Source organism: Rhipicephalus sanguineus, chromosome 6 (genome assembly GCF_013339695.2).
Source record: "Rhipicephalus sanguineus isolate Rsan-2018 chromosome 6, BIME_Rsan_1.4, whole genome shotgun sequence".
NCBI lineage: Eukaryota > Metazoa > Arthropoda > Arachnida > Ixodida > Ixodidae > Rhipicephalus > Rhipicephalus sanguineus.
Window position 1 is genome coordinate 74,214,251 of NC_051181.1, and position 14,733 is coordinate 74,228,983.

A 14,733-nucleotide genomic window follows, 5' to 3' on the forward strand; every position below is an offset into this window, starting at 1 on the left:
CCCGGGTTTCATCATCACGCGAAAAACAATTGCGAAAATTACTACAAATTATGCCTCAGTCCCATTAATTGAGCGCACTCATGCAGTACTCATCTTTATTTTCGCCATAAGGCTGGTACTTGTTGTCCTTTGAAAGGTCAAGCAAGACGCGTGAATCGAGTGTCATTTCTGCAAGAGCGAAAGAAACTTCCTTCACGAAATCCTTCACGTAATCCTTCAGAGAAATTGTGCTAAGGTAAACAATTCATGCTTTAATCTCAGCAGTCACGATTTTGAAAGGTTCTTGCTGTACTTCCTTACGTTCCCATAAAAAAGGTTCTTGCATTCAAATAGGAAGTCGCAGTGTTCACGCACACGTGCCTACCTTTGGATAATTTCACTGCCTTTAGGTCATGTTGGCTCCATCTTGGTTTTTTCAATTTCTTGGCTGTTCTTTGTCTCTTCGACCTGGCAACACTGCACGGGACATGAATCCTTGGTAGGAAACCAAGCGGGTTACGCTGCCGCCCAAGAGCATGTACACCGGGCTACCCCACCGGGACATCGTCTACCGCCAGAACGAGATGAAATGGCGCAAAAAACTACAATGACATCTAGAACACTACGAGAAGAACAGGCGGAAATACCAGCACCACACTGCAAACTAAACACAGGATAAGCCATCATATTGCACCGACTTCAAGTGGACAATTACCTCCACGCAACACTGCTGCATGCGATGTAATCATATGGAGGAAACCGCAAATTTCGCAAGGCGCCGAAGACACTCTACCTGGCCTGGGAATGTAACCAGAATTTCCAAACAACGCCAATCTACTTACCGACAGGAGACCAGTGGGAGGTACAGCTGACGAGCTGAAATACCGAAGACCAGCCACAGCTGGTGAACAGGGCTAGGCTAGAAGTTCAAGCTCATCGCTACTTACACTGAGGTGGCCACCCACCTCCGGGCGTAAACAGACTGGTCAAGCAAATCAAGTTTAATTCTCTGTTTCTGCTGTGCGGATATGTGCCATCGCAAAGATGATCGCCATCGCCATCTTTATCACCCTCACGCAGCGTTAGCTCGAGCAGAACGAGCCAGAGCGTGCTCGAAGAAGGAACGCCATCGCGAGCGGACAGTCGTATACGTGATTGCTGCCAGAGGGACTGCGCGAACATTCTTTGTTCCTCGCTTGCAGTTTTCCCTGTAGGTTGCCTCGGAGAATTTTCGGCTTCGGGAGAACGCAGGTGCTGACGCCTCCGTTCTACTTCTCGCGACCTGACGCCACTCGTCTTCACGCCGACCAGCGCCGTGACCCTGCTGTGCCATGTCTTCGGGCCAGCCGGCATCGCCGGGCACACTGCGGTCCATACTCGTCGACTCGTCGAAACGGAAGACGGACCATGTGCCCTCCGGCCCCGACGAGTACTCTTCCAGCGTGAGTATTTCTTATCTTTTTAGCTCCTTAAAGCGGCACCTGTTCGTCCCCGTCGTAGTGCTTAACCAGTCTTAACGCTAGTACCAGATCTTGACCTCCAAGGTGGTGCCGGTGGGAGATTTCTCCTGTGCGTTGTTGAACAATAAAAAATTCGCAGCGTGCGCGTTAACTAAAAGCCGAATTCTTCTGTCTCTCATTCCCCATTAGCAGCCATTTGCATGTTCCAGTAGGAAACGTTAGTAGAAGTAGAAGTGTAAGTGTTAGCTAAAAGCTGACTTCTTCTGTCTCGCATTCCCATTAGCAGCCATTGTTTACCTCCAAGGTAGTGCCTGGTGAGATTTCTCCTGTGCGTGATTGAACAATAAAAATTTTGTTCAAAACGCCGTTGATTGATGAAATAAACCAACGAAAGACGCCAGATGTTTTCTAAAAGCAAAACGAAAAGACGCCAGCTGCTTAACGAAAGACGCCAGATGTTTCTCCTCTCCTACGGTTTCTCCTCCTACGGTCACTGAAACCGTCATGTTGAAGTACGAGCATGCTGGCACGCGATGTTTGTGGTGTCACGTTAAGGTTACCAGTATATCGCATGCAGGTTCTTTCGTTATTCGCGCACCGGGGTGGATAACGTTCCGGCCACGTCGTTATCACGCGAAGCAGGTTAACAGCAACGCGATTATGCTGCCTTGACGCCACCATAGCCGCCATGTCAGAGTGTCAGCACATTAAGAAGCTGCACCCGTGACGTCACGTGTAAGCTATCAATTGCAGCAGGGTGTGTCCAGATAAGATCGAACACGAGGTCCCGGTCACCATTCCCGATTTTGATGAAATTTACTGTAGGTTTACGCATTACACCCAGAACAATGATTTCGCAGTTAGTTTTGCGAAAAAAAATTTTGTTCGCCTGGAAGAAAATATACAAATTTTGGCCGCAAAAAACTTTTCCGCCAATTTCGCGATTTCTGAATTTTGAGCGCACCTAGGGAAAAAACGGTGCACTTCTTCGTCATAATATTTATTCCCCTTAAGGAACAAGTGAAATACAATCTTATGAGTCTATTATTTCCCTTGCTTGTCGAAGCACTTTTGAAGAAAAAAAACACAAACTTGGCAAATCGCACGAAATACCTTTATTTCGGGAATTTATTGCTACTTGCAAGTTAAAGTGAGGATAATAAAGCTGGGTACATATTAACTTTGATACCTTTTCTCTCTTTTAAAATAATTTGCATGGTTTTATCGCGTTCTGTTTCACTCGTTAAGTGGGCTGAAACGTAAGTGATTTACCAAAAACGCCGAACTTTGAAAATAATTTTCTCAAAAGGCCATTTTTAATTTTTTTTAAAATCCCTCTGATTGAAGTCAAGGACGTCATCTACAATTCTGCAGAAAAAGACTTTGCATTATTTTGGTTGCTAACAAGTTATAGTGCGTCGAATGTGACCATGCCAGCCTAGCGGCCGCGTCGTTCCTTATGTGCTGAAACTCGGATATAAGTTGCTAAAAATACTTGTACGTGACATAATCACAAATCAGTAGCTCCACACCAACAATGCGCAGCCAGGTGTCATGGTTAAGCAAACTTTGTCTTGGGATCAGCCGCTTGACAAACCCGCAGCAGCGGCCGCTCGATGCTGCGGGCACTCACATTACATGAGTGCCGCTTCGAATGCGGATGAGCTCCGCTTGTTCGCCAAACTACGCTCAGAGGACAAACGAGAGAAGTAATGCATCACTGTGAAAGTTAAAGGCTGTTAAGTGCTAACAAATGTCATAGTATGCAACGAAAACTCTGCCGGCAATTTCCCAGTGAGCGCCTCCAGTAGTGCACTCATGTGTTGCTTTCTCTCTTCGGATGGCCTAAAGATAATTAGGTTCATTCTATGAGCAACATATGACACAAAAGAAAGCCATTGACATCTAAAGAAAACCTATACGTGCTTCCGATGGTCGAACTACTCAAACTGCAGTTGTTCATCCCGTGCCAGAACACTTGTCAGCCGGCTGTGAAAAGAAGTGTGTCCAAGTCCTTTGCTTCATTAAAGAACCGCTTTTACAATACTGTATTGTTGTGCGTCCGCAGATAGAATATCCAACGCAAGTCGAGCAGTAAGACAGATAACTGGGCAAGTTGGTATGGATCCATAATTTAAACTTTTTTAGCGCGCACAAAAGACAAGGACAAGCAAGAGACACACGAGCGCTAACTCTCAACTGTTTATTTTTTCAAAGGAACGATACATATAAATACCCAAAAACCAGCATAGAGCATGTGCGGTGCAAGTCATGTGACACACTGTCAGAAGGGCTAACCAGAATTTAAAAAAACAAACTCTTTATCTGTTAGAGCCACCGAAGGGTGACTGATGCATTTCTCTGCACACCTATTGAGATAAAGAGTTTGTTTTTTTAAATTCTGGTTAGCCCTTCTGACAGTGTGTCACATGACTTGCACCGCACATGCTCTATGTTGGTTTTTGGGTATTTATATGTATCGTTCCTTTGAAAAAATAAACAGTTGAGAGTTAGCGCTCGTGTGTCTCTTGCTTGTCCTTGTCTTTTGTGCGCGCTAAAAAAGTTTAAATTATGCAAGTCGAGCGTTTACACGATATTTTGCGGCTTCGCGCATAACAGCAGGGAAAAAAATACATGCGTGCTGTAATGAAGGCGCTCACTGGGAAATTGCCGCCAGAGTTTTCGTTGCATATTATGAAACTTGTTGGCACTTAACGGCCTTTAACTTTCACAGTGATGCATTCCTTCTCTCGTTTGTCCTCTGAGCGTAGTTTGGCGCACAAGCGGAGCTTATCCGCATTCGAAGTGGCACTCATGTAATGTGAGTGCCCGCAGCATCGAGCGGCCGCTGCTGCGGGTTTGTCAAGCGGCTGATCCCAAGACAAAGTTTGCTTAACCATGACACCTGGCTGCGCATTGTTGGTGTGGAGCTACTGATTTGTGATTATGTCACGTACAAGTATTTTTAGCAACTTATATCCGAGTTTCAGCAGATAAGGAACGACGCGGCCGCTAGGCTGGCATGGTCACATTCGACGCACTATAACTTGTTAGCAACCAAAATAATGCAACATCTTTTTCTGCAGAATTGTAGATGACGTCCTTGACTTCAATCAGAGGGATTTAAAAAAAAATTAAAAATGGCCTTTTTGAGAAAATTATTTTCAAAGTTCGGCGTTTTTGGTAAATCACTTACGTTTCAGCCCACTTAACGAGTGAAACAGAACGCGATAAAACCATGCAAATTATTTTAAAAGAGAGAAAAAGTATCAAAGGTAATATGTACCGAGTTTTATTATCCTCACTTTAACGTGCATGCAGCAGTAAATTCCCGAAACCAAGGTATTTTGTGCGATTTGCAAAGTTTGTGATTTTTTTCTTCAAAGGTGCTTCGACAAGCAAGGGAAATAAAAGACTCATAAGATTGCATTTTACTTGCTCTTTAAGGGGAATAAATATTGTGACGAAGAAGTGCACCGTTTTTTCCCTAGGTGCGCTCAAAATTCAGAAATCGCGAAATTGGCGGAAAAGTGTTTTTTGCGGCCAAAATTTGTATATTTTTTTCCAGGCGAACAAAATTTTTTTTCGCAAAGCTAACTGCGAGGCCATTGTTCTGGGTCTAATGCCTAGACCTACAGTAAATTTCATGAAAATTGGGAATGGTGACCGGGACCTCGTGTTCGATCTTATCTGGACACACCCAGCAGTTTAATTAGCCGGTGCTATCGCAATCGAAGCAGCAGGCGGCGGAGAAACGCCGTTGGTGCATGTGGAAGCTGCACTACTCTGTCGGCGAGCCGTCACGCTAAAACCTAAAACGACGCAAAAGGCAAAGCACGTACTACCTCGTCGCCCAACCGGATCATCGCGCACGGCGCATTGCAGCAACCGCAGAGTTTCCTACAATAATGCATCGAAAGCGTCCGTTGTGCTGAAACGGAAGTGCTCCCTGTCAGCATTCTTTAGTGCCATAATGCAGTACTTCACTTTACCGCTTCTGGACGGCGACACCGCCCCGCCAACGAAAATACGGGGGGGGGGGGGGGGAGGGGGAGGGAGGTTTGAGACGTATAAGGCGCGCTTGTAAACCCTCCTGCATGTGCATGGGTGGCGCAGTGTGTAGAGCGCCGTGTAGCAGTCATCGCGGACTGGGAGGGGGTGGGTTCGATTTCCCATGTCATCCAAATCAGCGAAACGTTTTTTTGTGATTTTTCGTTGTCATTATCTGTTCGTGTACACTTTAACGACATCACTTCTGTGACGGAAGTGATGTCAGTGAAGTCTTGGGTGGGCGCCAGCATAGCACACTTTCGTGTTAAAAAAATAATGAGCCAACTGCCCCAGCAGATTGCGAAGTGGAACAGGAAGGGACTTTGGAACGTCTGTGTTTGGAGTCATCTCCAAGTTAATTTGTCTTTTGTGTGCGGCTGTGCCTTAGTAGCGTAGACAGAGATTTTTCGGGGGGGGGGGGGGGGGGGGCGATTTAACCATATTTCATGTATGTTCGTGCATGCGTTTGTATATGCGCACGTATATATACACATGTCATATAAAAAAATTCGGGGGTTGATGTCCTCGAGTGATGTTTTGAACAGCTGCCTTAGCATCACTCATAATTTGCTCTATTGCACTTAGTCATAGGCTATGGCAGCAAGGGCCGTAGCCTGGGGGGGAGGGGTTGGGGGGGTTGAAACCCCGCCGAAATTTTTCGATTGTGCATGTGTATATATACACGCACACATACAAGCGCACGCACGAACATAAACAAAAGATGGTTGAACCCCCCCCCCCCCTGTAAAAAATTTCTGGCTACACTTCTGATGGCAGCCTTCTCCACCTCCTCGATTCTTCTTTTGATCAAGGGAGACGTGGAGGCCTGAACAGGCGCACATCAAGTCATTTATGCAACATTTTAAGGGAGCATGCGTTGCCTTTATGGAGCCTGGCAATTCGCTCTCTCGTTTCCATCTATTATTATTCCACTCGCTACTGCATTCTTTTTTGGGATGATTTAAAGCGCTGATGAGGTGACAGATAAAGAGGAGGGTATCACAAGTAACGAGTGCACCGCCTTCTGATTCTGCGTCACGTTGCATATCGTGCCGTCGTAAACATCTGTTCGAAAGCACAGTTATATTTGTTGCAGAATCAACGACACACGACGAGAGAATTATGTAAAAATTATATACAGTGAAACCTCGGTGATACAATCACGGCTCGTACGAATTTCGGGGTGATACGAATTTTTCTGTGGTCCCGGCCAAGGCCCAATAGCCTACAATGTATTGGAGTACGGTTGTTGCGAACCGATTTGCACCCCGCGACGTTTGATACGAACGTACGCTAGCGCACAGGTACGAACAGGTGCTGCCCGCGCTGTCGCGGATGACCCGGCAATCACGCGCGGGCGCGGGCATGCGCGACCACCAACGTCGCGTCGTTGCCTCCGAGATAGTGCATGCGAATTTTTGAGGCCTTTAGGCGCCTTCGCGTTTAGATTACAGATGACGTTGACGTCAGGCTTTTTTTTTCCGACGCGTTGACGCGTGCTCTTATGCTCGAGGCAGCAGCGTCTTTGTACTGTGTTAACACGTGCCTGCCACGTCGATGGAAGCCATGTTCCCGCAATTAGACGTTCTATGAATCAAGACTGAAACTTGGGCTGCGGTTCCGTCATGAAGTCCCAGTTAAAGGTGGACGAAGACCCCAAGAGACGAAGCGGACGGCCTTGGCGAACGAGCTGGGCCTCTATCTATCGTGTGCAAAGCGCCTCTTAAGTCACTTTCGCCGCAGTATTCTAGTGTAGTAAGATTCTAGTGTAGTAAGATGCACAAAAGCGTAGTAAGATTAGGAAGGGGCTACTAGCGGTCACGGGGCACAAGCACATCTGGTTCGTTATATACACACACGCGCATGCACCGTATATTTACGAGTACAATTATGATCGTTGACGTCTAAAAACTTACTGGCAATCATTCAGAGCTGTTCATGACGTCGCTGCGGCCCTGAGAAACACTAAATCAAAACGTATGCCAATTTTCTTTTGTCACATACTAATTTTCCATGTTTTCTGGTGATACGAATTTTGGATGATACAAATATTTTTGGTAAGCCCGCGAGATTCGTATCACCGAGGTTTTACTGTATTGATCCCTAAGAATGCCGATCTATGCGGGATTCAGCCACCTGCATCAGTGCGTGACGGTGAATTCAACTTTATTCTTCAGTGTTATACACACGCCTTATATACACGTTTAGGTCGTTGCTCCTCTGACATGCGCAATGCGTCCACCTATATGTACTTTGTTTTCCGTGCCCAAAATAAAGGAGTCGTTAGTGAGCGCTCGCGTTGCGCGAAACACTCTTCGTCTGTCGTCTTTCCTACACTCGAAATTTTGTTACGAAACTGCAATAGGAACTAGCCCACCTATTGATCATATGTTTGCATTCCTTTAACGACATTGTAACCTTTATTTGAACGAGCACTGTACTCCACACTGGATCTCCCGTAAGGCGTACTGATATTCCTTTTACAAATTAAATGTGACCGTACACCACATGTAATCCTGCAGTGCCATCTAAATGTGCATGTGTCAGATTATGTAGAGTATTGATACTCAGCACACTGAAAACCTTACCATTTTACTTCGTTTCAGCGAGGTTTCTATTCCGACCCGGCTCGGAAATTACGCTGTTTGAACATTCCTATTATTTCTTCGATTTCACCCATTTTCTGAGACGTAGCAGTGAAATGAAATGCGGGAAAGACATTTAAGGAATGGACTCGTCTAAGCACCGCACATGTTCGCCATGCATATGGCGCTGCCCATATGGTGACCGTGTTTACTATTGTGCCTACTGGAGGTATTGTCTATAATATGTCGTGTAAAAACATCGATAAAATGTGCCAATGGGCGGATTTCTTTTAGCTCGTGACAAAATTTGCGGAAGTACATGCTGTCATTACAACGAATGATTCGAATCGAGAAGAAAATTAAAGGGAAAATCGCAAATGCAAGTTCTGGTGAACTTGCGAGTAATCATAATGATAACTGTTCGGGTATTACGTCCCAAAACCACGATATGATTATGAGAGGCGCCGTATAGTTGAGGGAACCGGAAATTTCGGCTCCCTGGAGTTCTTTAACGTGCGCCTATAAACCTGAGCACACCGGTTTCTAGCGCTTTGCTTCCATCTAAATGCGTCCGTCGCGGCCGGGATTCGATCCCTGGACCTTGGGTCTAGTAGTCAAGCACCATAACCACTAGACCACCGCGGCGGGTAACATACGAGTGCAGTCACTTGAGCAGCAGTGCTGACTGGAGCGTTTCATCTTAACATATCCTGCCCGACAGATGGTTTATGGTGTAAGTATTCCATCGTTGTGTTCAATTGTCTCCCGCAGTCTCGTCCACCCATGCATTCCCAGACGTCCCGGATGTTCTCCGCCATCACTTGGACGGCTGGCACGGGCAGTACCTTGGGCTGCTGCGTCGTCATGGCCGCGGTGCTGCTGCTGCTCGTCGTGCTGCTGCTCACGCGCAGCCGTCCTGTGCGCCACCACTTGCCGTGCTGGAGCCCGCCGTGCCGCGCCTTCGTCAACGCGTTGGCTGCCTCCATCAACGCCTCGCAGGACCCGTGCCAGGACTTCCACGGCTACGTGTGCGACCGCTGGCGACCCAGCTTCGGAGGTCGCTCCATGCTCGAAGACTCAGCCATCAGCTTCCGCAGGAGCGTGGGCAAACGCGTCGCTGGGATCTCACCACCGCGGCAGTCGCAGAGCAACCACGAGAAGGCGGTCATGCTCTACAAGAGCTGCATGGCCGAAGGGAACCATGGAGTCGGCGAATTCAAACAATTCCTGCGGGACCGCCGCCTGCCCTGGCCCAGAGTAGACACACGTGCAAGCCTTATCGATGTGGTCATTGACCTCGTGATGAATTGGCATTTCCCGCTGTTCTTCTACGTTTATATACTTGTCTCCGAGCCACTGACATCGGCATCAAAGGGGGGGTCCAAGCAACCGTCTGTCCAAGTTGTCTTTACCGAAGATTTCCTGGGCATGGGTCCACGTCTTCTGCAGAAAGAACGCCAGCTGCGCAAGAACAATGCCGAGCTCATCTGTCGACTGCGCGACACCCTCAAGGAGCCTGGCGATGATTCCGAGTCGGTCTCCTGCGAGCAGCTCGACCAACTGCAGAGAGAAGTTCTCGGTGGCCTGACAGCAACAAGTACTGGCAGCGGGTCACCGGAAGACGAGTCGTGGACTCAGTACGACGGTATCGACGCCTTCGCCAGCGATCTCACGCCATTAGTGTCCGGTCGTCGCTGGTTGTGGATCCTAACAAGGCAAAAGACCGGCATGGAGTTCTTACCTACTGCGGTTCGTGTCGAAGTCCGTAACAAGGAGCACATGCGCGTGCTGGGCAGTCTTTTCGGCTCGAACGCGAGGCAGGTAGACCTACTTCGCGTCGCGGGTCTCTGCGTGGTCCAAGGCTTGGGTCGTTTCGTCAGCCATGAGCTCGCCGCTCTCATATACGGCGATGACAGCACCCGCGTCGGTCGCCACTCGGACCTGTGCTACGGGATCGTGGATCAGATGCTGCCGAGTTTGCTGTCTGCACGATACATTGCGCTCTTGCTCGACTCTGAGCGCGTCGCGAAGGCCACTAAAGTATTTCACGCGGTCAAGCGGACCGTCGCGGATTCGCTGCGAACGGCGGCCTGGCTCAACGACGCTGCGCGCTCAGAAGCGCTTCCGAGGATTAACCGGAGCGGCCTCGCATTCGAAGCCGCCCTCATCGACGAGGCCGCCGGCACGGAAGAGCCCTCTCAAGCAGCTGCCGCAAACCTACCAGACTTCGGCGACGACTTCATTGACAACCTAAGCTTCATACCACGCGCCTTCTGGGACGACGTTCACCGGGGCTTGGCGAAGACGTCATCGTTCGGCGTCGCACCAGAAAACAGCCTCCGGAGCATGCACAACGCAGTGCAAAAGATGCTCCTCTGGGGAGACATCTGGCGCCAGCACGACGTGTCGGCGTTCGCGTTGTCATCTCGCGATGCCGTCCTTCCCAACCTGTACATGCTGGAGACCGTGTTTCCAGCCGGGGCTTACGAGAGCGTCAACTATGGCGTCGTCGGCTCTATACTGGCGCGCCAGCTGGTGGCGATTTCTTTCACATCAGTTGGCAAAAATTCCTCCGAGTCCAGGTTGGATTATGTAGCCACGAACGATAGCGTTCGCTGCATTCGCCAGGCCTTTCTGCGCAGTGACTCGAACGGCACGGAGTCCACAGAGGGTCCCGGAGAATTGGAGGGCGCGCTCGTGGCGGTGGTGTCACTAAAGCCCCTGTTCGATGCACTCTCCGTGAGTCCCGGCTACCCTGACTGGAGCCAAGGTTTCGAAGAGTACAGCGCCGAACAGCTGTTCTTTCTGGCGCTTTGCTTTCCCAGCTGTGGCTTGCGCGAGAACGAAACGACTCCCACGGAAACCGACCTTAGCCGAGCTTCATGGTGCAACGTTCCCTTGAAGCTTTTTGACAGGTTTGGTGAGGCCTTTCACTGCTCGCCGGGTACGTTGATGAACCCTCGTTCCAAATGTGATGCACTGTGAGAGTGATGGCGGATTTGGGAATGCTTGGATGTTTACATTGCGCAGCTGTGCCGTGAGCCTTTCTTTGTATTGCCACTCTTTCGCTCGAAGCGAATATGGAATCTACGGCGATATTCTGCTTAATGACACATTCAGTAGGCTTTTTAAAATGATTGAGTGATGCTTTGTGCAACCTGAGATTGAGGAATTTCGTCTTAGAGAATTTCGTCTTAGTTTTGATTACTCATTGTGCGAAAACTTAGACCAGATTATATTTGTTTGTAGTTGCTCTCTCTCCTGTGCCGTATTGTATTTTATTTTTCATTTTGTTATATAAACAAATGTATAACTTCAAAGATTGCTATTTTCCGCTGCTGCCAGGCACTGCCGCTCAAGTCCTATGTGGCTTTGGCAGGCCTGATATGTGTATTACTTTCTTATGAAATGTACAATAAGGATTATTATTATTATTATTATTATTATTATTATTATATTATTAATATTATTATTATTATTATTATTATTATTATTATTATTATTATTATTATTATTATTGCATTATTAATGCATTAAGCGCTTGAAACCATCCTTTTCAGCTGGCCCAGATGGCATCCCCTCTGCCATACTAAAAGCCTATGGCAGTATACTTGTCCCAGTATTGACTACCATATTTAATAAGTGTCTGAATGCTTCAACGTTTCCTAGCATGTGGAAAACTGCTCGTGTTTTCCCAGTGTTTAAGTCTGGCTGTAAAAGTGACGTCTCGAACTACCGCCCTATTTCCCTTCTTTGTGCCGCATCCAAAATCTTTGAGCTTGCTCTTCACAAAATATTGTCTTTTGATGTAAAAAATTCATTGATTGTGAATCAGCATGGGTTTCTCGCTGGCCGCTCAACTGTCACTAATCTTGCCAGTTTCATGATGCAAGTCTCCACGCCTATTTCGCAGAGAGGACAGGTTGACGCTATTTACTGTGACCTTAGCAAAGCTTTTGATGTTGTCAGCCATTCGCTGCTTGTGGATAAACTTGCACACTTTGATGTTGATTCTTCAATTGTGAATCTCCTCCATAGCTATCCTCTTGATAGGTTATGTTACGTTGCCGTTAATGGCCAAACGCCCTCTTTGTATAAAGCTACTAGTGGGGTTCCTCAAGGGTCGGTACTGAGCCCACTCCTCTTTTTAATTTATGTTAATGATGTTTCTTCTGTCATTCGGAATTCTTCTTTCCTTTTGTATGCCGATGAGAAAGATATTTAAGGAAATTCATTCAGTTATCGATTGTCGCTTGCTGCAATCTGATTTGTGTTCTTTTTCTGAATGGTGCAGGAGCAATAACCTCTCCCTAAATATTTCAAAAACCAAGGTAATGAGTTTCACTCGAAAAACATCTAGTGTGCCATTTTTATATTCTGTCAATTCTGTGTCGTTGTGTAAGGTATGAGAGATCACTGATCTAGGTGTTCTTTTTGATAACACCTTACACTTTTCTGCTCACGCTAAGCGTGTTGCTTTGCGGGGTCTTCGCACCCTAGGCTGTGTTTGCAGAACGTCTAGAGAATTCCGTTCTCCTGTACCCTTCCGAAAATTGTACACCGCGCTATGTCTTCCTCAACTAGAGTATGCATCTGTGATCTGGAATGGCATTCCTAATTCCAGCAGCAACGCCATTGAGCGAGTCCAGAAAAAATTCCTAAGCATTTACAACCATCGTTTCGCTAGAAGTGACTCTGGATCTCGTTCTAACGCTGCTGGATTATTATCATTGCCATCACTTTGCTGCCGACGAAATCGCGCTGATCTGTTATTTCTTTACAAGCTTGTGCACGGTATCGTATCCTGCCCTGTACTGCTCAACTGTCTTAATTTCCGAATTCCACGTAAGCTGACCAGATAGAATAGACCTTTTCATGTAACCGCCTGCCTCTGTGAACATTCGACCATTGGCAGGACACAACGTCTTTACAATGCTTACTTTTTGGAGCTCGATGTTTTTCACAGATCCCAGTCGTTGTTCTGCTCCGAGCTTTGCACTGTACTTACATAGCCTTGTACACTGTTGATATATTTTTTTCTGCCTGCGCATAGTTGTATATGTGCAATGTTATAACGTTTTTTATCCCTGATATTTTATTATGAATGTTTCCTTTGTTTTTTTTTGTTTTTTTTTTCGTGCGCCAGTACAAAGACCTTACGGTTGTTCCTGGGCACATTAAATAAACGTTTGATTGATTGATTGGTTATTAACATTGGCGGGTGTTTTTGTGTTGGATTCAGTGGACCATTCTTGATTTCGTTCGGGAAAGACGGGAAACATTTGTTATGCGAGTAATGATGGACACTGCTGGACACCTCTCGCTGTGTTCGGTTCGAAATGCATGTATAACACGACCTCGGCTTGCACGTAGAAACTGCATACATCACGACGGGGTCACTTTAAAACGGAAGTTGTGGCCGATTTTTAATTCGCATTTCGCGTTCGCGCAGGACAAGCGCATAACGTTAGCATAAAAGTCTTTCTAGGAACCACAACTGACGATTTCTTATTGAATGCAGCTCGCTAAATTGTCTGAAGCGTACAAAACCATTCTCGAGACGGACGATACGTCGAGCGGGCAACTTCTACTGCAGGGTACCTCGCCGGTTTTGGGGGTTGCAAAATAAACAGCTGCGCTTACACCACGTGGTGGCCATTGTGTTTGCAGAGTACACAACTGTGTGGAACACGAGAACTGTAGAAATTGCGCAACTGTAGGCAACGCGCCGTTCTTGTTGCCTAAAGGAAAATGCCAGGCCTGCGCAGAACACGCAGGACAGTCGCAGCGATAGCTGGAGGAGCGGTCTTTCTGGAGCCCGCTGTAAAACCCTCCTGAGACGGCTACTAGAACTACAGTTGCAAGGTGCCCACTAAGCGACAATCTCAATTTTTCGATGTAGGGAAATACTAGGCCATTATTTTATCATTCTGCAGAGAAGCGAGGTGCCCGCTGCGCTTCTATAAGGCATCATGTACACTTGCTGATGACGAATCGGGGCTGAGGTTTTTGTAATGGGTGGGTTTAAACCACCCACTGGTTATGCATTTTGCATTGTGGGACGCCTGCTAGTATTTTACGCTTCTATACTACGCTATGTCACACCTATTAGGGTGATTTTCTGCCCGATATGACGCCCGTATGGCGTCTTCTTGCGAAGTAGTTCAAGCAACTGCGTGTCTCTGTGGTAGAATACTCGACTGCCACGCATAAGGCCGGGGTTCGCATCCCGCTAGACCAAGGCGTTTTTTTTTTCTCATTGTGCGCCATAGCGGTTATAGAGACAGGCGGCAGCGGACAACTACGCCACCAAAATCGTCTCTTGTGACCTCGCATTTTCTCTAAATGTATAGCTGACTGTCGAGGGAGTGACAGACTAGACTACCCACTTGTCTGATATGGGCAAAGACGTGTGCGCATTCTTAAAGGGACACTAAAGAGCAAAACGATTTTTCTCGCATTAGTAAAGTAGCCTCCCACGATGCCAAAAACACCACGCTTTCTGCGCGAAGACGCTTAATAAGCGATAACACGCTCAAAAAGAAAATACAGGTGGCGACGCCACCTTGGAATACCGCACCATTTGCCGTGACGTCACATATTTTTGACGGCGCCTGCTTGGGCCTACGTAATTCCTAATCGGTTAAATCGAAGTACAT

The 14,733-nt window shown here is 47.2% G+C and overlaps 1 protein-coding gene across 1 annotated transcript; it reads left to right on the plus strand.

Moving 5' to 3' along the window:
- Positions 1–1,310: 1,310 nt before the first annotated feature.
- Positions 1,311–11,059, plus strand: LOC119397350 (uncharacterized). Its single transcript, XM_037664782.1, has 2 exons — positions 1,311–1,421; positions 8,846–11,059. The coding sequence occupies exons 1-2, from the start codon at positions 1,311–1,313 to the stop codon at positions 11,057–11,059; spliced, it is 2,325 nt and encodes a 774-aa protein (XP_037520710.1).
- Positions 11,060–14,733: the final 3,674 nt, after the last annotated feature.